Source organism: Chiloscyllium plagiosum, unplaced genomic scaffold, assembly GCF_037043375.1.
Source record: "Chiloscyllium plagiosum isolate Xiang-an unplaced genomic scaffold, Cpla_swu_hap1 HiC_scaffold_13, whole genome shotgun sequence".
Taxonomy (NCBI): domain Eukaryota; kingdom Metazoa; phylum Chordata; class Chondrichthyes; order Orectolobiformes; family Hemiscylliidae; genus Chiloscyllium; species Chiloscyllium plagiosum.
In genome coordinates this window covers 30,409,689-30,433,682 of record NW_028270151.1, presented here as the reverse complement: position 1 = coordinate 30,433,682, position 23,994 = coordinate 30,409,689, and the positions used below count along the sequence as shown (strand labels likewise).

Sequence of the window (23,994 nt, the reverse complement as noted above, 5' to 3'; positions counted from 1 at the left end):
GAGATTTGCTCAACATTTTTCAATTAGAAAATGACTGCCTGAGTTAAGTCCTAATTAAATACCCGGACATCTTTCAGGGGGGTCTAGGGGCTATCAAAGGAGCATGTTGACCAGAAAGCAATTCCACGATTCTGCCAGGCCTGCTCAGTGCCATTTGTATTACAGGCAAAAGTAGAGGCATAAATCAAAAGGCTGGAAAGCGAGGGAATCATCAAACCAGTCCAGTTTGTGGAATGGGCAGCACTGGTTCGTCAGTTGTGAATCACCCGATAGGTCGGTTCACCTTTGTGGGGAAGTTAAACAAATAGTAATCCACTTTGTGCAGCTGGATAAATATGCAATCCCTCTCATAGACGACTTGTAAGCAAAGTTGGCAGGGTGGTGGTAGAGGCGCTGTCCTTCACGAAGCTGGAATGAGCTATGTGTACCTACAATTCTGAGTAGATGAGGAGTCCCAGAAGTGCACCACAATTACTACCCATAAAGGTTTGTACCAATATACAAGACTGCCGTTTGGGGTATCATCACCTTGTACTCTTTTCCAGCAGACAACTTTACAAGGGCTACCCCAGGTCATTATTTATCTGGGTGATGCACTAATAAAAGGAGAGACCAATAAGGAGCACTTGGAGAACTTGGATATAGTGCTCAAACATTTCTCCCAGATGGGTGTACGTCTTAGAAGAGAAAAATATGTGTTCCAGGCATCTCACGTGACCTATCTGTGCTTCAGAGTTGACAAGACCAGGATACACCTATTGGAAGATAAAGTGAGGGTGATGGAAGGTGCCCTGCTCCCATGTCTGTACCAGAGCTTAGGGCTTTTCTTGGGCTAATGAATTATTATGAAAAGTTCATACATAACCTGACCTCCATCGTGCCATTTTTGTATCAACTCTGAAAAAAAGGTCAGCCTTAGAAATGATTGTGCAGCTAAACCAAAGCTCTCAGGGAAGTGAAGAAACAGGTATCATCCTCTAAGGTGTTGGCACACTATGATCCCAAGTGAGATGCCTTCCTGGGGTAGTATTTGGACGCAGAAAGGTCTAGTCCTGGCAAAACTGGAACAGCTGGTAGTGATCGGGGAAATCAAAGGGCTGTCACCAGAATTGAAACCTTTTTTAGACCAGGAGAAATGGCATATTATTATTGGGAACAAGAGTGATTATCCTGAGCAAAATGTGCTGCCAGGTAGTGTTGAACTTCCCTAGGGTTACCCAGGGGTTTCAAAAATGAAGGTATTGTGAAGAAGTTATGTTTGATGGCCAGGATTGCATGCAACATAGCTGGAAGAAAGTGAGGACTGGAGGTGCTGGAGATCAGAGTGAAAAGTGTGCTACTGGAAAAGCACAGCCGGTCAGGCAGCATCCAGAGAGCAGGAAAATCAATGTTTCGAGCATAAGCTGTTCATCAGGAATACATAGCTGCTTTAGTGGGGCAGTACCCAGAGTGCCAACAAGGACAAAATTTACTGCCAGCAGCTGTCCCACATTCATGGGAATGGCTGGGTAAACCCTGGACTCAGTTACATGTCAACGATGCAAGTCCTTTCATGGGCTCAATGTTCTTGATCACCATGGATGCCCAAAGTGGTTGGACACACATCAAGTTAATTTGTCAAACACAGGGACAGTGATAGAAAAACCTTGCATATCTTTTGTAATACACAGACTTCAGGAAGGGTTGGTCACAGATAAGGACCATCATTAACCAGCAGGGAGTTTGAGTATTTCCTAAAGTTGAATAATATTTGACATATAAGGACGGCTCCATACTATCCATCATCTAATGGTCTAGCAAAAAGAGCAGTCCAAACTTTGAAGGCAGTCTTAAAGAAACAGCCTACAGCTTCACTAGATACCAAGCTGTCCTGGTTCCTATTTGATTATAGGACCAGCCTCATGCAACTATGGGGATAACTCCAGCAGAGTTGATAGTGGGGAGAAAGCTCCACACCAGGTTAAATCTGATCTCAAAGTTTGTGCGAAGATTTGTAGCTCGGGTGCTTGTTGTTGTGGTTCTGTTCGCCGAGCTGGAAGTTTTTGTTGCAAACGTTTCGTCCTCTGGCTAGGCGACATCATCAGTGCTTGGGAGCCTCCTGCGAAGCGCTTCTTTGATGTTTCCTCCGGTGTTTATAGTGGTCTGTCCCTGCCGCTTCCGGTTGTCAGTTTCAGCTGTCCGCTGTAGTGGTTGGTATATTGGGTCCAGGTCGATGTGTTTGTTGATGGAGTTTGTGGATGAACTACAACAGAAACTGAAACACCTGGTCAGCGGATCCAAACACTCTATACAATCAACACAGGAATTCTTGGACATCATCAGAAATATACACATAGACAAAGAAGAAACCATGATATCATTCGACGTGACGGCACTGTTCACTTCGATTGACAAAATCCTAGCCAGAGAAACAATAGCCAACCTACTGGACATACAGAACAGAAAATGCTGAACCTATCAACAAAGACGGCATACTCAAACTACTGGACTTGTGCCTCACAACACACTTCACATTCAACAACCAGATATACGAACAAATCAACAGAACACCCATGGGATCACCAATCTCGGGACTCATAGCAGAGGCAGTTATGCAAAGGTTAGAACAAACAGTCCTACCACAAATTCAACCCAAACTCTGGGTCAGATATGTCGATGACACGTTTGTAATCATTAAAAACACGGAAATAGAAAAAAACACACCGGATCATCAACACCACACTCACAGGAATCCGATTCACGAGAGAAGAAGAAAAGGACAACCAACTCCCATTCCTAGACGTGATGGTACAGAGAACACCGAATGGAGAATTCACTACAAGGGTATACAGGAAAGCCACACACACAGACCAAGTCCTAAACTATGAAAGTAACCACCCCAACACACACAAACGAAGCTGCATCAGGACACTATTCAAAAGGGCCACAACACACTGCAGTACACCAGAACTGCAAAAAGAAGAAGAGGAACACCTATACACGGTATTCGCCAAAAACGGATACCCGCGCAACTTCATCAACAGATGCCTAAGAGAAAGACCACGGAACGAGGACATACCACAACCAAAAGGACTAGCCACACTACCATACATCAGGAGCATCTCGGAACTGACAGCCAGACTACTGTGACCCCTAGGACTCAAAACAGCACACAAACCAACAGCCACCCTCAGGCAACAACTCACCAGAACGAAGGACCCGATACCCAACATGAGCAAAACTAATGTAGTGTACAAAATACCATGCAAGGACTGCACAAAACACTATATAGGACAAACAGGAAGACAGCTAACTATCCGCATACATGAACATCAACTAGCCACGAAACGACACGACCAGCTATCCTTAGTAGCCACACACGCAGACAACAAGCAACATGAATTCGACTGGGACAACACTACTATCATAGGGCAAGCCAGACAGAGAACAGCCAGGGAATTCCTAGAGGCATGGCATTCATCCACAAACTCCATCAACAAACACATCAACCTGGACCCAATATACCAACCACTACAGCGGACAGCTGAAACTGACAACCGGAAGCGGCAGGGACAGACCACTATAAACACCGGAGGAAACATCAAAGAAGCGCTTCGCAGGAGGCTCCCAAGCACTGATGATGTCGCCTAGCCAGGGGACGAAACGTTTGCAACAAAAACTTCCAGCTCGGCGAACAGAACCACAACATAAATCTGATCTTCTTGACTTGCGGTGGAGGGTGAAATGACATCAGGAATGTCAATGCTGGACACAATACTGCTAAGTGAGAGAGACAGTTTACTTCAGGGGACAACGTTTGGTGGAGAAACCATGGATATGGCTCTGCATGGTTGACACAATGTCATGTCCAGTGAGTATAAAATTCAGGTAGGTGCGACAATCCTGACCATGCCCATGGACCATATGAAAGCTGCCAACTTGCTAATGGTGTGGGAGCAAAATGTGCCAGTTTTGTCGGCTATTCCACAACAGTTAGCTCAGAGGGAGCTGGATCAGTGTCAAGGACTCTTCACGTGTAAATAAAGTGTGATTTGGTGATGGGATATCAGCCTTTATGGAGTTATTTTACCAGGTATTGTTCTGGAAACTCTTCTGAAACATGTCACATAGATGGTGGAATTTGATTTCGATATAAAATGAATCCAGAATTAAGAGTCTAATGATGACCACAAAACCATTGCCAAATTGTTGGAAAAATCCATCAGGTTCACAGATGTCTTTCAGGGAGGGAAACTGCCATCCTTGTCTAGTCTGATCGATATATGACTCCAAAACGACAGCAATGTGGTTGACTCCTAACTGTCCTTGCCTTACCAGCAATGCTTTCATCCCATGAATGAATAATAAAACAAGTATATTAAAGGCTGGATGACTTTACATAGGTGATGTACACTCTGAAAGGTGTATTCTAGACATGGCTCATTATGTATCATTCATAATTTGATCTGATGTCGGAATTAACCCTCAAAAACTTTATGGCCACAGAATTTGTGGTTCATTTTATCAGTGAAAGAAATGCATATCCCTTTAAGGATGAAGCAGAATAGTTGCAGTATTGATGAGATCTGGGGAAGTTCCAATGCTCCAGAAGTGTGTAATAGTACAAGTTCAAACGTGAATGTTGTCCAGACCTTACTATTTGTGCGCATGGACTGCTTCAGTAAATAGGGAACTGTAAGGGCACTTGCACTACAGCAGTAATGTCCATACCTCCCAGCAAGTAATCCTGGGTTCCAATCCTACTCTGCTGCAATGGTGTGTAATAACATCACTGAACCAGGTTGGTTAGAAAATGGAAAGAAAGAGCTGGGTCTCTTTAATTTGGTGATTTATTAACCTGGTGGTGTTTTGTTTTAAACAGCTGGGTTCCTTCCTGAAATGCAAATTAAGAGAAAATTAAGGGAAACATGTAGAGAAAAGAAATCCCCTTTACTTTTCCTCCTCAGTACCAAACTGGCTAAATTTTATGTTTTCAGATTAACCCTTCTGTGAATTTTGTCTGTGAGAGTGTGAGTTTCATGTCATTTGGGGAGAATGTATGTGATTGACTTCAACTAGAAGGGACTGACAAAAGGAAACTCAACACTAAAGGACGTTTGGATTTTCGCCAGATCCCAAATAGGTGCCAAGCCACAAAAATTCTTTTGTCCTACTTATTCTTTTGATTATCCATTTGTAGGTAAAACAATAGCTGCCTTCTGCCTCACTGAAACAGCTAGTGGGTCTGATGCAGCCTCTATAAAAACAACTGCTGTGGAGAAGGGTGAAAACTACATTCTGAATGGGGGCAAGCTCTGGATTAGGTGAGTGTCAACTGTATTCTCAAGATTAGGGTTTCAAGTGTAAAATGAATTGACACTTCTCTTGTTTCCTGGATGCACTATGCGGCAGATGTTAAGTCTGGAAAAGTAGTAGTACCTACCAAAATGAATGAAGGAAAATCTTGAAGCAGTCTCCTTCTTCATTAAGCAGTACAGTGGCACAGTGGTTAGCACTGCTGCCTCACAGCACCGGGTTCAATTACTGCCTCAGGCAACTGTCTGTGTGGAGTTTGTGCATTCTCCCTGTGTCTGCGTGGGTTTCCTCCGGGTGCTCCGGTTTCCTCCCACAGTCCAAAAATGTGCAGGTTGGGTGAATTGGCCATGCTAAATTGCCCGTAGTGTTAGGTGAAGGGGTAAATGTAGGAAAATGGGTCTGGGTGGGTTGCTCTTTGGAGGGTCGGTGTGGACTTGTTGGGCTGAAGGGCCTGTTTCCACACTGTAAGTATTCTAATCTAATCTAAATGCACCAACAACATAGTTACCAATAGGAAATAAAAACCAAAAGAACTGTGAATGCTGAAAGTCAGAAAAAAGACCCAGAAATTTGCTGGAAAAGCTCAGCAAGTTTGGCAGCATCTGTGGAGAGAAATCAGTTAACATTTCGGGTCTAGTGATGTTCCTCAGATGCTCCCAGACCTGCCGAGCTTTTCCAGCAATTTTTGACTTTGTAGCTACTGATAGGCCTGTTGTTGGATAAAACCCACAGTGGAGGGTCCTCATTCCAGTGCAACAAGCATTTCATTGCACCGTCAGATGGTGTGATCAACTTCACACTATAGAATGTGTTCTGTTTCATTGCTGCGAGAGAGGGAGTGGGGTTACTTTTTAACCTTAACAACAGTGATCCACTGTTAGTTAGTATTGAACCTCTTATGAGCTCTGACACAGGGTTGAAGCTGGGATGGGCACTGTGGGATGTCAGACATGTTTCCGATAGGAAGTCCATTCCAAAGAGAAACATTCAGGTTGCTCAATCTAGCGTGAATTTCAATCTTGTTGTTTTTGGTTATTTTTAGGCTATATATTCATAAAATCCATTTGCCTAACTGAATGTTGCTCCTCACTGAAGGTTTAAGCTGTTGATAACTACATTTTTAAGCAGTGAGAAGAGAACTAATTGCATGGACATTTGGTTCAGTTATTTATTTTTGCATTTCTTTCAGTAATGGGGGCACAGCAGAAATCTTCACTGTGTTTGCAAAAACTACTGTCAAGGACAAACACACTGGAAAGGAGAAGGACAAAATCACTGCATTTATAGTGGAAAGAAAATTTGGAGGAGTGTCTCAGTTAAGTGAAAAAAGTGTTGAGTTTTTTTGTCTCAATTTTCGGGTAAGCATTTTTAAGGAAGTGCCTCTTTGGCAAAGTATCTACTTTTCTTCCAGTTTATTATTATCTCTGTTGTCAGAAATGCTTACAATTGTAAGCATAATAATAAGTGATCATATTATTAGATCACTTATAGTTTTCCTGAAATTTTGTGGGAGCTTTTACAATCTGTTTCTCAATCTATTTGACTATTGGTCTTGGTTTTCCTCCAAATCTTTTCTTAACTTTTATTAGAGATAGGGAGCTGGATATTATAAGCCCTTTCACACACACTCGCTCACTCGCACAAACGAGAGGGTGAGCAGGTGCCAAAATTGATAACTTGCCCGCTATATATTTATATAATACACATCAATAATTAAGGGTCAGCATAGCTTGTTGGAATCTCAGTTGACCTGAACAATAGTATCCAGATGATAATATAGGTGGCTGGGATAGCCAGGCAGGAATGGACAGCCAATTACTTTTAGTTTTTAAAATAGCAGCTGAGGGAGAATGCTATTTTCAGGGAGTGCCCTTTGTAATAAGGGCAGGCCAGCCAGCAATGCCCATGAGTGAATTAAAAAACATATCAAGGGAAGCCCCTAAGGATAGTGCCCCATTTCCTTCTTACCCATCTGCTACTACCTGTCAACGGTGTCGAAGGCCTTTGTAAGGTCAAAGAAGGCCATGCAGCTGTTGCGCAGTGAAAATCATGTCCATTGTGCCCTTCTGTGGCTGAAAGCCACACTGTGATTCCTGGAGAACTTCCTCAGCCACAGGCAGGAGATGGTTGAGAAGGATCTTGGTGATGACTTTTCCACCTTCGACAGCAAGGAGAGTCCCATGTGGTTATCACAGTCAGACTTGTTCCCTTTTGAAAATGTTCATGACTCTGGCATCTCTGAGCTCTCTCGTGATGCTCTCCTCCTTCCAGATATGCAGATAAGGGCATGTAGCTGCAGCAGGATCTCTTTGCCTCCACACTGCAAAGCCTCAGCAAGGATACCGTCTGCTCCAGCAGCCTTGTTGTTCTGAAACTGGCAGACGGCCTTCTCTACTTTGTGCAGACGGAGATGTTGCTAGCTCGTGGTTTAATAGCATGCTGTGGGATGCGTTCAAGGATGCTTGGATCTACGACAGAACTCTGGTTGAGGAGGTGTCATTTTCACTGTCCAACAGCTGCATAAGAAATGTAGAGTAAGGAGCCTACACCTACCTGTCCTCAACCCAGCCACTGCATCCCTGTCACCCCAACAACCTAAGGTTGCTCAGGTCCCCAACCAATACCCCATATGTAACTCACTCCAGGTTCTCTGCTGAACTCTGTGGATCTGCCTGCAGCGCCAGTAGCAGCCACCACTGAGTTCCTGGCATTTCCAGCTTAGTTGGAGCTGCTGGCCAAACAGATTGGCTGGCTACACCCAAGATTAGGACTTCCTCCCTGCAAAAGCCTATGTAATACTCTGTAGGATATAAATAGGATGCTTTCCTTGGTTGGAGAGTCTAGAACCACTGGACACATTTCAAAAATAAAGGGAATGAGGATAAATTATATATTTCAGATGACTGAGGCTTTGGAATTCTCTACAATGGATGACTGTGGATGACTTTCAGTATGTTTAAGGGTAGAGTTGAAAGATTTCTGATTACCAGTGGTGTAAAAGATTATAGGGATATGGTGAGTGAAAAGCATTGACATATTCAATCAGCCATGATCATGTGAGGCTATTAAGAGTGCATTGGAAGATTATTTAGCCAAAATATATGATCAGCTGAAGGGCCTCTTTCTGTGCCATAATATTTCTGTAGTTCTGTGTTGAATGGGGACCAGACTCAACAGGCTGCATGTGTGATGTATTATATCCTGTTCCTATGTTTAAGGTGCTATATATTGTTGTTTGTTTGAATGGAAGATTTATTAAATGCGTCACTGATCAAAACATCACTGACTTTTGATTTTTCATTAGTTGTCTTTTCTATAACAGGTGTTAGCAGACATTCAGTCTAAAGTTGGTATGAACAGTAATTGTTGGCTATAATTATTGTAACTGCTTTGTCAGTAAATATTCACATTCACAGGATTTTTTTTTAGATTTTTTTGAGCTGATTGTGTGGAGATTCTCAGTTTATATTGTATCCTACAAAATAGCTCCTGCTTTTCATTCTCAGCCTGTTTGATACATAAAAGATACTGGTGTGCATTTTTATCTTTGAAGATAATATTTTCCTTCTTCTCTTAGAATGATCTCCCTGTGCCTTTCATTGTTTCCAGTTGAGAGGACAAATGCCTACATAGTTCCTTGACTCATAATTGTCATTGTCGGTGTATTTCCTTTCCTGTTGGATTTGTTGGAATTTTCCCTGGCACTCCCCTTGGTAATTGGTGTACCTGATATTGACAACTGCATTGTATAGAGAATTATGGACAAAAATAGCATTCTATCATTTTGTAAAGCAGCATGTGACTATCAGCTTCTGACTATCCCTGCATTTGGAATGGAAAAAGCAAGAATATTGAGTTAACCGAACCCTGCAAAAATGCAGACATAATCACAAAACAGAATTGACCAAGGTCTTGTACCCTGTTATTTGCTGGCCTTCCAACGGATAGTGTAAGAACACAGTTTGGGGGAAGGGAATAAAATATCATTTGCATACTTTATCATTTAAAAGTTTAATTGAATCCCTACAATATGGAAACAGGCCAGTTGGCACACTGACTCGCCAGAGCGCATCCCATCCCCATAATTCTACATTTCCCATGACTAACCCACCTAACCTGCACACTATGGGCAATTTAACACAGCCAATCCATCTAACCTGCACATCTTTGGATTGTGGGAGGAAACACACAAGACACTGGGAGAACATGCAAACTCCACACAGACCATCACCCAAGGATGGAATTGAACCCAGGAGGGTCCCTGGGGCAGTAGTGCTGACCACTGAGCCAGCCTAATTATTATATGTGGAAGATCCAATCTTCTTTGTGGTCTACATGGATCTTGCTCACTTCCTGATCCATCAAGATGACACAGGTGCCTCAAGGTATTTTTTTTTTTGCTTTGATTCAGTGGTCCTCCTGAAAAGAAGATGGGAATCAAGGCTTCCAACACAGCTGAGGTTTACTTTGACAATGTGAAGGTGCCAGCAGAAAATGTACTCGGTGGAGTTGGCAATGGGTTTAAAGTCGCCATGAACATACTGAACAATGGTCGATTCGGCATGGCTGCTGCCCTTTCAGGGACAATGATTGCTGCTATTTCCAAAGCAGTAAGCAAACATTTGGTTTATGTTACAATTCATTTGTGTGTAAATGTCTTAGATGAGATCCTGGATTTAAACATATGGATCACTGGTACCACAGATACTTACTGATCCTTGACTCCAGCATGATACCTTTCATTTTGTATGTGATATGCACAGCTCTATGCAGGTAAAATGTGAAAGTTGCCTGTTGCTTGACTCATAGAACTTTTACTACTCAACTGCTTGCAGAGATCAAAATTACCATATAACCTTTTCGTAGGGGAGTTTAGTGATAAAAGAGAACACCAAAGATCAAAAACAGTTTAGAGAGGGGAAGAAACATGATGCTGTTTGTAAGGTTCAAAGTTGGACTGCATTTTCAACATTGCCAAAATTGATGCTTGGCAAAATGGATTTCCTAGTAATATAGCTGCACTGAAACTTATATTTGATTTTTCTTAGCTGTAACACTTTCATGGTGTGCTTAGACTTTGAATCCTGTTTATCAGGGCTGGCTGGATTTTTGGCCTGTCAGTGTGGGTTCAATTCCTACATCAGCCAAGGTTACCACAAAGGATTCTCCTTCTCAACCTCTTACCCCTTTCCTGAGGCCTCATGACCCCCAGGTTAAACCACTCCTGATTGTCTTTCCTTAATGAGAGAGCAGCCCTCTGCTCCTCTGGATGCTGTCTTCCCCATTTATAATAAAATGTAGAACAAAAGAAATTTTAAGCTTTTGATAAGTTAATTTGCAGACCTGTGACCAAATGCAACATATAAAAAGACTTTGTAGAGATTTTGACCTATTCCTGCGTTACAATCGGGAAATAAAGTTAAGGGCATAAAAATATAGTGCCACCATTTCAAACACAAAGGGAGAGATTCTTGTCTTTGAGATGAATAGTTTGAGTCAGGGAAGTTCCTAGGAGAAGGTAAGGACTGCAGATCCTGGAGATCAGAGTCAAAAAGTATAGCTCTGGAAAAGCATAGCCAGTTAGGCAGCATCCAAGGAGCAGGAGAGTCAATGATTCAGCATAAGCTTTCACATTCCTGATGAAGAGCTTATGCTCAAAACATTGGCTCTCCTGCTCTTCGGATGCTGTCTGGCCGGCTGTGCTTTTCCAGCGCCACACTTATTGACTTAGGGAAGTTTCTAGCTCACTGCAACTGCTGAGGAGAAAGTGCTCTTTCAAAACCAAATATCACTTTGAGATAGGATTGGAGAGAGGGGGACTGGGATTTGAGAGAGGGGAAGGGTGTGGGGGATTGGAGAGGGGGGGATGGGGAATTGGATAGAGTTTGATTCGTGAGGTGGGGTGGGGGTGGGATTGGAGGGGTTGGTTGTATGAAGCTGATCAGAAACAGCCACTGCAAGTCTCCAAAGGCTGATTCAGACTCACTGGAAGGCCTGCCTTGGTTCTCTGAGTCTTTGTTAGACACTCCGTATGCCATCTCCATACCCCAAGTCATCTCATGACCCTTTCATTTTCGTTCACCCAATGTACACTATATCCAGAGCCAATGACCTGATAGGAACACTGGGATGTGTAAAAATAATTATAAAATGACACCCATTGATAATTCTGTGAAAAACTGCTATTTCTTGAACCCTATAGAATTATCAATCAAACAGACTATTAAAGTATCAATAATAGAAGCTAGGTATTTCATTATTTCTTTCTTCTATGCAAATTATCGCTAAGACATCTAAAGAAATTCCAGAAAGAACAACATATTAATAATGACAAAATGTCAAACAAGCAAAGTTATCAAGTCAGTTCAGCAGCCTTCCACTCTCATTAATCTTTTATAAGTCTGGGATCTCAGTCAAGCCTTATTATGTATAATATGTATAGGGTAAAGTGCTTTGACATTGGAATGGGGGCATGGAGGTGTTATGGGGAGTAGGTGGGTATATGAGTTAGGTTGGAAACACAATGAGAGTAAGACTGCTTGAACTTAGTTTACCCAAGGTTTCCAAATCCAGACCATGGTTCGTGACTATAATCATGGACAAACTGTCTTGTTCCATGAATAATGTGGGATTTAAGTGTATTTATATCAGTAATGGAGTCAGCCAGGTTCAGCATTTTCAGAAATAATATCTTTTTATTTCATATGAAAATATAATTATTGATTATCAGTGCAACTCTTGCAGTTCAATATATTGTTCCTAAGAAATGGTATGTATTTTAGATAAAACTTTTCCACAGTATAGTATACGGTTCTGAAAGTTCTTGCATACAGAATCATAAAGTCGCAGAACCCTTGAGGATTCCACTTACCATCCAACCAATCAGACAATGACAAAGACTCCTTTATGTAGTTTTCTGTCACTCAAGCTTTTAATAATGCTAATGTGTTATTCCCTACAGTAAGCTTTGATTTTCTGCAATAACATCCATTCCCAACACTTCCCTACAGCCACTATGGCACCTGCCTGTGCTGTGACAGAAGGTGTAAAGCTTGCATGTTTGCCTCCTCCTTTCTCACTATGCAAGGCCCAGACAAACCTTCCAGGTGAAACAGTGATTTACTTGCACATCATTTAATCTAGTTTACTGTATTCGGTGCTGACATTGTGGTCTCTTCTACACTGGGGAGATGAAACACAGACATGGTGACCGTTTTGGGGAATATTTCTACTCCATTTGTAAAAATGACCATGAACTTTCAGTTACCTGCCACTTCAACTCACCATTGTGTTCCCATATCTGAAGCCTACTGCAATGCTCCAGTGAAGCTCAGTGCAAGTTGGAGGACCAACACCTCATCCTCTACCTTGGTAACTTACAGCCCTCAGGACTCAACATTAATTTTAATGATTTCAAGTGTAAACACATTTCTCCATGTTTATTACACACCTCACACCCCAGGTGAATGGGTTGCTCTCAGCACAACCAACCCATTTTTAACTATTCACACTTCCCAATAGCAGATATTCAGCATTTATTTCCCTCCTGACTTATCAGCAATCCCTTTAGTTTATCTTGTCTCTCTTTCTCATGCTCTCTTTCTCTCTCTCACTCTTTCTCTCACTCTCTCTTGATCTTTCTCTTGCTGTCCCTCTCTGGGCACCTTCTCCACCTATTGAACTCACTCATTTCTCTCACCCCCTGTTATCAGCATAAATGCCACCATTTCTCAGCTGCTTTCAGTTCTGATGAAGAGTCATACTGGTTTACAGCATGGAAACAGGCCCTTCAGCCAAACTTGTCCATACTGTCCAGATTTCACAATTGATCGAGTCCCATTCGCTTGTGTTTTGTCCCTATCCCCCTATTGCTACTCCGTCCTTGTACCTGTCCAAATGTTTCTTAAATGACAAAATTGTGCTCTTCTCCACAACTACCTCTGGCAGCCCATTCCAGACATCACCCTCTGGGTGAAAAAGTTGTCCCACTATATCTCTCCCCCTTGCCTTATACTCATGTCCTCTAGTCTTACACTCCCCTACCAAAGGGGAAAAGCTGTTGGCAATCTACCTTATCAATGCCTCTCATGATTTTATAGGCCTCTATAAGGTTAACCCTTGGTCTTCTCTAGGGAAACAAGTCCCAGCCTATCCAGCCTCTTCTTACAGCTCAAACAGAAATTAGTCACGGGACCTGAAGTAATGATTTTGTTTTTTTCCTGTCCGCAAACTCTTCTGAGGTTCTCCAGCACTTGGTTTTTGTTACAGCACCATCAGTTTGCTCAGTATCACTTCCCTCATGATTGCAATATTGCTAGGCTCCTCTCTCCCTGCCACCTCTTCATTTATATTAATTACTGGAATGATTTTTTTTGTATTTTCTGCATTAAACAAAAGCTGCAAAAAGTAGAATCATCAGGTTTGATTTGAACTGAACTAGAACAATAAACTCCACTTGAAATGCTCTGTTTCTTTTTAACTTCAGTGTTTATTCATTGTTTATCCAATACCCTTTATATTATCTTTTGTAACTGTTTTAATAGGTTGACCACGCTACTAATCGAACACAATTTGGCAGCAAGATTCACACATATGGCCTCATTCAAGAGAAAATTGCTACTATGGCTATGTTACAGTATGTAACTGAGGTATGATATTTCTCTCGCCAGTTCCTAGACTGCATACAAATGAGTCATCCAGACAGGAAAGTCCCACATTTAATCACCAATTCTGTTGAATTAGCAGATCTCAATTGGAATAGCAACAGTCACACCTGGTGTTAAAATCAGAAAGTTGAAGCACATTTTCTCTTGCAATTTAGAGATTTTATCCTGAAAAATGTTGCAAATATAATGGGAACAAAGGAATAACTTGACAGAGAAGAAGACCCACCTCGTTTGCTGTCTACTATTCTGGTAGCTACTTAACATGATAATGAAGTAGCTAATTAATTACCATAATTAATCTCTGTTAGTTCGTCTGGAAATGACTCAAAAGAAAGTACAAGTCAAATTTCCATGCTGCAGAGCTTTCAAAACCGTAAGTCATTTTGTTCTCCCAAGCAAGCAACACATAGATAAGTCATTGTATCAAATTAGTCATAGTAAATGCCAAATTAGCATGTTCTGAAAGAATCAATCTAGTTTTCATTTAAATGAATCAACCCTAGTACTATCTATCATTAAATGAATCAACCATCTATCTAGGGAACCTGCTGTCTAAGTTCATCATTCACTCATTAAAATACCATTTGCTCAAATTAATTTTCAATGTGGTCCTTTAAAGTAGGTGGTATTCACTGCCTCTACTTGAAAAAGGTGGAACAGTTTTCCGTGGTTCACACTATGTAGTTCCTTTGGAGTTATAAAAAGAACAGTCATATCATTGCTCAATTTTTCTTCAGAGAAAATGCTTTATTTACACAATTAGATTAGATTTTTTTTTAGATTACATTACAGTGTGGAAACAGGCCCTTCGGCCCAACAAGTCCACACCGACCCGCCACCCACCCATGCCCCTACATTTACCCCTTACCTAACACTGCGGGCAATTTAGCATGGCCAATTCACCTGACCTGCACATCTTTGGATTGTGGGAGGAAACCAGAGCACCCGAGGAAACCCACGCAGACACGGGGAGAATGTGCAAACTCCACAGTCAGTCGCCTGAGGCGGGAATTGAACCCGGATCTCTGGCGCTGTGAAGCAGCAGTGCTAACCACTGTGCCACCGTGCCGCCCACAATTGTCCACATAATCCAATCCATTCTGATTGCTGTCTTCAATATCTGCAAAGTCCCTTTCATACTCTGGTGACCAGACTGGTACACAATACAGACTACGTATTTATGTCTGTTTCCGAGGATGTCATTGTAGACTTGAAACATCAACTGTTTCTCTTTCCACAGATGCTGCCAGAGCTGCAGAGTTTCTCTGGGTTTGTTTCAGAATACGGAGGATATTTCTGATACATGACAACAACTGATTTTGTTTTTGCTGTCACCAAATATTATTACAAGAGCTTCAACTATTGTCAGTGAGGATCCCAGATCTGTCTATTTACCACATTGTAACAACTCAGGAAACCCAGCTAAAAAGCAACATCATTCACTGTTGAACACAAAAATTGAGGCAGTTCTCATCCCTGGGTCTGCCTTAATCTTTTTAAAAATTAAATTAACAAGACATTACCTAACCAATCTATTCAGTGATATTATAGTACACCTCTGGAGCAGGTGGGACTTGAATGCAGGTTTCTTGGTTTAGGAGGTAGAGACACTACCTCAGCAACACAGCAGGATTTATAATCTGCTTTATAAAGGACTCAGGTGATGAATTCTAGCTGGATAGGCTATTGCTTGTTACCATGGGAACTCATACTCAACAAGCTCCACAGGGTTAGAGTCACAGAGATGTTCAGCACTGAAGCAGACCCTTCGGTCCAACTCGTCCATGCTGACCAGATATTGTAAGTTAATCTTGAAACAAAAACAGAAATTGCTGGAAAATTTCAGCAGGGCTGGCAGCATCTGTGGAGAGAAATCAAAGTTAACATTTCGGATCTGGTGACCCTTTCTCAGAAATTAATCCACTCCCATTTGCCCACATTTGGCCCTTATCCTATTAAACCCTTCCTATTCATTTACGCATCTAGCTGCCTTTTAAATGTTGTAATTGTCCCAGACTCCAACACCTCCTCTGGCAGCTCATTCCATATATACCCCACCCCCTGCATGAAAACGTTGCCCCGGAGGCCCCTTCATTTTAAACATCTAGTTTTGGACTCCCCTACACTGGGAAAAGACCTTGGCTATTCACCCTATCCTTGTCCCTCAAGAGATTACAAACTTCTATAAGATCATCACTCAGCCTGGAATGCTCCAGGAAAACATCCCTAGCCTATTCAGCCTCTCCTTATAGCTCAAATCTTCCAACCCTAGCAACGTTGTGTAAATAATTTCTGAACTCTTTCAAATTTAACAACATCTTACCTATAGCATGGAGACCAGAACTGAATGCAGTATTCCAAATGTGTCTTCACCAATGTCCTGTTCTGCTGCAACATGACCTCCCAACTGCTATACTCAATGCACTGACCAATAAAGGCAAGCATACCAACACTTTCTTCACCACCCTGTTAGCACACGCATGATCTATTTTCTTTCCCTTTCCTTCTATTTCCTTATTGGACATTTTTGTCCTTGTGATTTTCTCTCCACTGAATTTGATCTTCCATATATTTGCTCAATACACATGAATATTCAAATGTTGCTATAGCTCACTGTGTTTAGATGTGGCATTACAGTGTTCATTAGCTTTATATCATTTGCAAATTTAGCTGCTGGTTCTAAGACTATGAGATCTAGAACCTATGTGAGAACATTAAATAAATTATAGCAATAGTAAACAGTAGTATTATGGCAGGAGAAAGTGAGGACTGCAGATGCTGGAGATCAGAGCTGAAAATGTGTTGCTGGAAAAGTATAAATGGAATTCCTGAAGAAGGGCTTATGCCCGAAACGTCGATTCTCCTGTTCCTTGGATGCTGCCTGACCTGCTGCGCTTTTCCAGCAGCACATTTTCAGCGGTAATATTATGGCAGGCTAATGATAATCCATATGCTATGAATTTTATAAGACAACGCTGAAAATTTGCAGGAGAAAAGGAAAATGCTGAAAATACTCAGTTATTCAGGCAAAATCCCAGGAGAAAAGAGAAGTCAACAATCGAGGACCACCAATTAATGGCCTGCAGTTCTCTTTGCTCATTAGTAATTGTGTTAGATGCAGGCAATGCAACTACAAAACAACAGAGTTCAGGAAGGACTCCAGGGCAAAAGGAAGATGAGGGGAGCAATTGGGCTTGTGGGATGGGATCTTGGAGAGGGAGGCAGGGGAACCAGAGATGAAGGGATGATTCTTTGTGACATCTCCCGTCCAAATGTCAGGCTTCTTAATCAGGCATTGAATGCCTTTGAATGTTTGATCCTATCCCTAACCCCTTGTTTTCCAGGTTTTTCACATTGGGAGTAGGCATGGGGGGAAGTGGGTGGAGCATTAAATCCTCCCCATTATTTGTGAAGCAGTTTGAAATCCAAATGAATCCAATCCCTTTATCACACCTTCAAAGCAAGCTAAACTTGATTGGAAGATCTCCTCCATTTTCTTAATCCTTTTATTATTTCCTTAAAAATGCTGAGATGCATCTTATCTGGCCTAGGATTAATTTACCTTCCGATTACACAACTATTTGATTTGCTGGGATTAAGTTATAGATTGTAATGACTTCCTTGTGAAACAACCTTTGGTTCCCTTTGAAGGTCATAAAAGTTACCAGATGTCTCCTTAGTAATTTCAGACATTTGCCACTTTTTGTTGTTATTGTGCATGTTGGTAGTCTGCTCTACTGTAAAGGTGCTTTGCAAAACACATTTCATTTGGAATAAATTTAAAAAGCTAGATAAATCAAGAACCACACATTCTTGCATGCAGGAGAAAAGTTGTTTAACAATTGTGATCTCTATAATATCACACCACCAAGCCGCAAAGAACCTGAGCAAACTTATGTGTCAGGATGCATTACTTTTTTGTATCAGGTATCAGTTTGGTCCTTGTATTTTTTGTCTCCAGTTGTATAGCATTCTAGGGGAGATTTGAATTTAACCCACTGAATTAATTTGATTTTAAAATAGTTTTCTTTTTCTTTTGAGAGTATCGAGTCAACTCTAAGTACATAAGTAAAAGGACTAAATATGAAATAATCATAACATAATGCTTTTACTAAAGCTCATGTATATTTCTACAGTCGATGGCTTATATAGTCAGTGCTAATATGGATGCAGGAGCAAGTGAATTCCAGATTGAAGCTGCAATTAGCAAGATCTTTGCTTCAGTGAGTATTGGCAGAAGGAACTGCTGTTGTGATTGGATCAAGTTGCAAACTGTTATTACCCATCTCCCGAGTAACAGAACTTACTTATTTGCTTGATTGAATCTGAACCACAATGAATCTCCAGCAATGTTACAAGAGCATAAGATGATGCAATAAAGTAGTAAATGTTTTGTGTCTTTAGTTTTCGGTACAGCGGGTTTCTTGGCCATATCACTGGGAAGTGAAAAGGGTCAATCAAGAACCAGAAATGTTCTTAATGGAACAGTGAAGTTAGCTAAAGGGCATTCTGGAAGTCAGAGGAGGAGCAGGATACTCTTGCTGTTTTGCAGTGTGATTTCACATGAAAAAAACAATTTAAAAAATCTAAACAAGAAAGATGATTTGCTGATTGTGCTGAAGACTTGTGCTCCAGACTTATACTCTAGCTACACCACCTAGAGTAATTGTTCCAGCACAGCTACAATGCTGCCATCTACCCAACAATTTGAAAAACCACCCAGATGAATTTCTGGCAATATAGTACATGGCAAAGTGAAATCTGACCTGTTACCATCTCATCATTCTCCTCTTGTCATTAGCAAAGTGACAGAAGCTCTTAGGAACTTATTGATCAATAACATCCTTCATCAATAACATCAATAACTTATGTTTGCCAGAATGACTCCCTCCAGACCTTAAATACAGATGTTGCCTGATGATTGCATTGTTCTATTTCCAACTCTGCAGTTACTGAAGCATACAGTGCCTGTGCGCAACAAGACCGAGAAAATATTTAGACTTAGTCTAAGTGAAAGCAACTTTTGTGTACCTAAGTGTCAGGCAATGATGATCTCTAACAGGAGCGGCATGGTGGCTCAGTGGTTAGCTCTGCTGCCTCACAGTGCTAGGGACCTGGGTTCAATTCCTGGCTTGGGCAACTGCCTGTGTGGAGTTTGCATGTTCTCCCTGTGTCTGCGTGGGTTTCCTCTGGGTGCTCCAGTTTCCTCCCACAGTCCAAAGATGTGCAGGTCAGGTGAATTGGCCATGCTAAATTGTCCATAGTGTTAGGTGGATTAGTCATGGGTAAATGTAGGGGAATGGGTGGGTTGTTCTTCGGAGGGTTGGTGTGAACTTGTTGGGCCGAAGGGCCTGTATCCACACTGTAGCAAATCTAGGCATCTTTCTTTGAAATCTGATTGGATATTATCACTGAATTCCCCATCATTAATTTACTGAGAGTCACTGTTGACTGTCATTCTAAAAGATGATCCATCCAGGCAATTTAGCTACAAAGCAGGTCAGAGACTGGGAATTTGACATTGGGTGACTCACCTGTTGACTGTCAGTGGCATCTACCATATACAAGCAAAGTTAGGAGGGGCATGGCATAATCTCCATTTGTCCAGATGTGGCTCCCCCAACTCTCAAGAAGCATGTCACCATCTAGTACAAAGGATTTCACTTGATCAGCACCATATCTACCAATTTAAAAATTCATCACTTTCACCAGTACTGAGTGGCAGGAGCGTTCTTTATGATATACAAGATCCACTTCAGTAACCCATCAAGTTCCCCTTCACTGGCACCTTACAAATCTGCAACTTTTACTATCTGGGAGGAAAAAGACTCAAATGTATTGGAACACCACCACCTTCAAGTTCCTCTTCAAGCCACACACCATCCTGATGTGGAACTATATTGTGATTCCTTCTCTGACTCTTTCAACTCTCTCTCGAATAGCAATGTGGGTGTACCTGCAGCAAATGCACCACAAGATTCAAGATCATAGCTCAACAGCTCCTTCTCAAGGGCAATTAGGGATACTCAGTAACATTGTCATTTCCAATGGGATTCACCCACCAATAACAAATAAAAAGTGGTAATCTTTGTAATGAAAAGTCCATCCCTAATTACACTTGAGAATGTGATGATGCAATGCCTTCTTGAACTGTTGTAGATCAGTTGGTGCAAGTATACCTACAGTGCTCTAAGAAATGGCGTTCCAGGATTTTGATCCGGTGATAGTGAGGGAATGGCAATCCAGGTCCAAGTTAGGATGCTGTGTATTGAGAGAGGATTGAGCAGTTTGTAGTGTTCCCATGTGTTTGCAGCCCTAGTTCTTCTAGAGTCATAGAGCCATAGAGATTTACAGCACGGAAACAGACCCTTCGGTCCAACTCATCCATGCCAACCAGATACCCCAAACCAATCTAGCCCCATTTGCCAGCATTTGGGCCATATCCCTCTAAACCCTTCCTATTCATATACCCACCCAGATGCCTTTTAAATGCTGCAATTGTACCAGCCTTCATCATTTCCTCTGGCAGTTCATTCCATACACGCACCGTCCTCTGACTGAAAAGTTGCCCCTTAAGTCCCTTTTATATCTTTTCCCTTTCACCCTGAATCTATGTCCTCTAGTTCTGGACTCCCCACCCCAGGGAAAATACCTTGTCTGTTTATCCTATCCATGGCCCTCATGACCTTATAAGCCTCTATAAGGCCACCCCTCAGCCTCCGACACTCCAGGGAAAACAGCCCCAGCCTATTCAGACTCTCTCTTTGGCTCAAATCCTCTAACCCTGGTAACATCCTTGTAAATATTTTCTGTACAGTTTCAAGTTTCACAACATCCTTCTGATAGGAATGAGACCAGAATTGCACACAGTATTCCAAAAGTGTCCTTACTAATGTCGTCTACAGCCACAACATGATCTCCCAACTCCTGTACTCAGTTCTCTGATCAATAAAGGAAAGCCTTCTTCACTATTCTATCTGCCTGCGACTCTACTTTCAAGGAACTTTGAACATACACTCCAAGGTCTCTTTGTTCAGCAACACTCCCAAGGACTTTACCATTAAGTGCATAAGTCTTGTTCTGATTTGCGTTGCTTTCCCAAAATGCAGCACCTCACATTTATCTAAATTAAATTCCATCTGCCACTCATCAGCTCATTGGCCCATCTGATCAAGATCCCATTGTAATCTGAGGTAACTTTCTTTGCTATCCATTACACTTCCAATTTTAGTGTCAACTGCAAACTTACTAAATATACCTCTTATCCCTCACATCCAAATCATTTATGTAAATGGCTAAAAGTAATGGATCCAGCATTGATCCTTGTGGCACACAACTGGTAACACCACCCTCTGTCTTCTGTCTTTGAGCCAGTTCTGTATCCAAATGGCTAGTTCTCCCTCTATTCCATGAGATCTAACATTGCTAACCTGTCTCCAATGAGGAACCTTGTTGAACGCCTTCCTGAAGTCCATATAGATCACATCCCTCACTCTGCCCTCATCAATCCTCTTTGTTACTTCTTCAAAAAACTCAATCAAGTTCGTGAGACATGATTTCCCAAGCACAAAGCCATATTGACTATCCCTAATCAGTCCTTGCCTTTCCAAATACATGTAAATCCTGTCCCTCAGGATTCCTTCCAACAATTTGCCCAGTACAGATATCAAGCTCTCTGGTCTATAGTTCCCTGGCTTTTCCTTACCACCTTTCTTAAATAGTGACACTACGTTAGTCAATCTCCAGTCTTCCAGTACCTCACCTGTGACTATCGATGATACAAATATCTCAGTCAGGGGCCCAGTAATTATTTCCATAGCTTCCCACAGAGTTCTAAGGTGGATCTAATCAGCTCCACGTTTATGCATTTCAAGACATCCAGCACCTCCTCCTCTGTAATATTTTTCAAGATGTCACCATTTATTTCCCCACTTTCTATATCTTCCATGTCCTTCTCCACAGTAAACACTGATGCAAAATTCTCATTTAATATCTCCCCATCTCTTGCAGCTCTACACACAGAGTGCCTTGCTGATCTTTGAGGGGCGTTATTCTCTCCATAGTTACCCTTTTGTCCTTAATGTATTTGTAAAAACCCTTTGGATTGTCCTTAACCCTATTTGCCAAAGCTATCTCATGTCTCCTTTTTGCCCTCCTGAATTCCCTCTTAAGTTTACTCCTACTGCCTTTATACTCTTCTAAGGATTCACTCGATCTCTACTGTCTATGCCCGTCACGTGCTTTCTTCTTTTTCTTAACCAAAACCTCAATTTATGTTGTCATCCAGCATTTCCTGTACCTACCAGCCTTTCCTTTCACCCTAACAGGAATATACTGTCTCTGAACTCTTGTTATCTCACAGAGATTGATTTGGAAGGTGCTGTTGAAGGAGCCTTGGCATGTTGCTACATCTTATGGATGCTTACAACAGCTAGCACTATGTGTCAGAGATGGAGGAGGTGATTGTTTAAGTTACTGGTTGAGATGCTGATGAAGTGTCCTGTCTAATTATGAGCTCTTTGGTGTTGTTGAAGATGCACTTAGTCAGGTCAATAGAGGGTATTCAATCACAATCCTTGTGCTTTGTATACAGTGGATATATTTTGGGAATCTGCAAAATGAATCATTTGCCAGAGAATCCCTATGAGGCAACAGTGCTAACCAATGAGCCATCTTGCAGAACTTATTCCAGATCCTCTGTACTATTTCTCTGGTTCATTCTTATAACCCTTTAAATCAGATGAATACAAGCCCTTATTAAATTGAAGGAAGTTCTGTGCAGAAGGGAATGGCAGAAAACATGGGAAGAAATTATTTCAAATGTAATACTTAATGAATTAAACTACTAAATACTTAAAGCAAATGATCATTGAAAAAAACTGTACTGCACAAATATTGTGTGCTTTGTTTTCATGTTCTCTACAGGAAGCTGCCTGGTATGTGACAGATGAATGTATCCAAATTCTAGGAGGCATGGGATATATGCAGGTAGTGTAGATGATGATCATGGTTCTGGATGACTACAAGGCCTACTGCATTTGTATATGCTGAATGGAATGTAGGAATGTACTGTAAAGGGCGTGATTTTCTTTTCTATTTTCGTGGAGGAGCTGTAGATGTTTTTGGATTTATATGAGGAAACAATGACCTTAGTTGCAGAATTAACAATACTGTGAATGCTTGTTCCTGTTTTGTTTTCTGCAGGATGCTCATTAGTATACAAAAGATCTACGATTTGAAATTTACAGATGTAAATAGTATGCATATGTTATCCTTACCTGGTATGCAATTACTTTTTGTGCCTAGATTTACCTATTTATGTTCCTGTAGGAAACAGGTATAGAGAGAGTGATGAGAGATTTGCGCATCTTCCGTATTTTTGAGGGAACCAATGACATTCTCCGATTGTTTATTGCATTAACTGGTATTCAAGTAAGTTGAAACTGCTTATATAATATAGTAATAGTATATCAAGGAACATATCTACCTACTCAATACAAAATATTGTATTATGTCTTGTTTAATTGTAGGGTATTAATGGTAAAATATGGTTTAGGTCTTTAGGAGATTGTGATCCCAGCACAGGAGAAATGGCATTGCTTTTAATATGACCATCATGATCCAGCTGCTCACCATTAGATTACCTACATTGTGGAAACAGGCCCTTCAGCCTAACAAGTCCAAACTAACCCTCCCAAGAATAACCCACCCAGTCCAATTTCCCTCTGAGGAGAAAGTGAGGTCTGCAGATGCTGGAGATCAAAGTTGAAACTTTATTGCTGGAACAGCACAGCAGGTCAGGCAGCATCCAGGGAACAGGAGATTCGACGTTTCGGGCACAGGCCCTTCTTCAGGAATGAGCAGAGAGTGTTCAGCAGGAGAAGATAAAAGGTAGGGAGGAGGGACTTGGAGGAGGGGCGTTGGAAATGTGATAGGTGGAAAGAGGTCAAGGTGAGGGTGATAGGTCGGAGTAGGATGGAGGCGGAGAGGTCAAGAAGAAGACTGCAGGTCAGGAAGGCGGTGCCGGGCTGGA

At 41.6% G+C, this 23,994-nt stretch overlaps 1 protein-coding gene across 2 annotated transcripts in view; it reads left to right on the top strand.

The window, feature by feature from the left end:
• LOC122556076 (very long-chain acyl-CoA dehydrogenase, mitochondrial-like) overlaps positions 1 to 23,994 on the top strand; it is a 79,858-nt gene that overhangs the window by 32,558 nt on the left and 23,306 nt on the right. For both annotated transcript variants that reach the window (XM_087993446.1, XM_087993447.1), the window contains 7 exons: positions 5,180 to 5,303; positions 6,485 to 6,610; positions 9,707 to 9,905; positions 13,839 to 13,943; positions 18,098 to 18,184; positions 22,887 to 22,949; positions 23,292 to 23,393. In XM_087993446.1, coding sequence (XP_087849572.1) covers positions 5,180 to 5,303; positions 6,485 to 6,610; positions 9,707 to 9,905; positions 13,839 to 13,943; positions 18,098 to 18,184; positions 22,887 to 22,949; positions 23,292 to 23,393 — 806 coding nt within the window. The remainder of the gene's footprint in view (positions 1 to 5,179; positions 5,304 to 6,484; positions 6,611 to 9,706; positions 9,906 to 13,838; positions 13,944 to 18,097; positions 18,185 to 22,886; positions 22,950 to 23,291; positions 23,394 to 23,994) is intronic.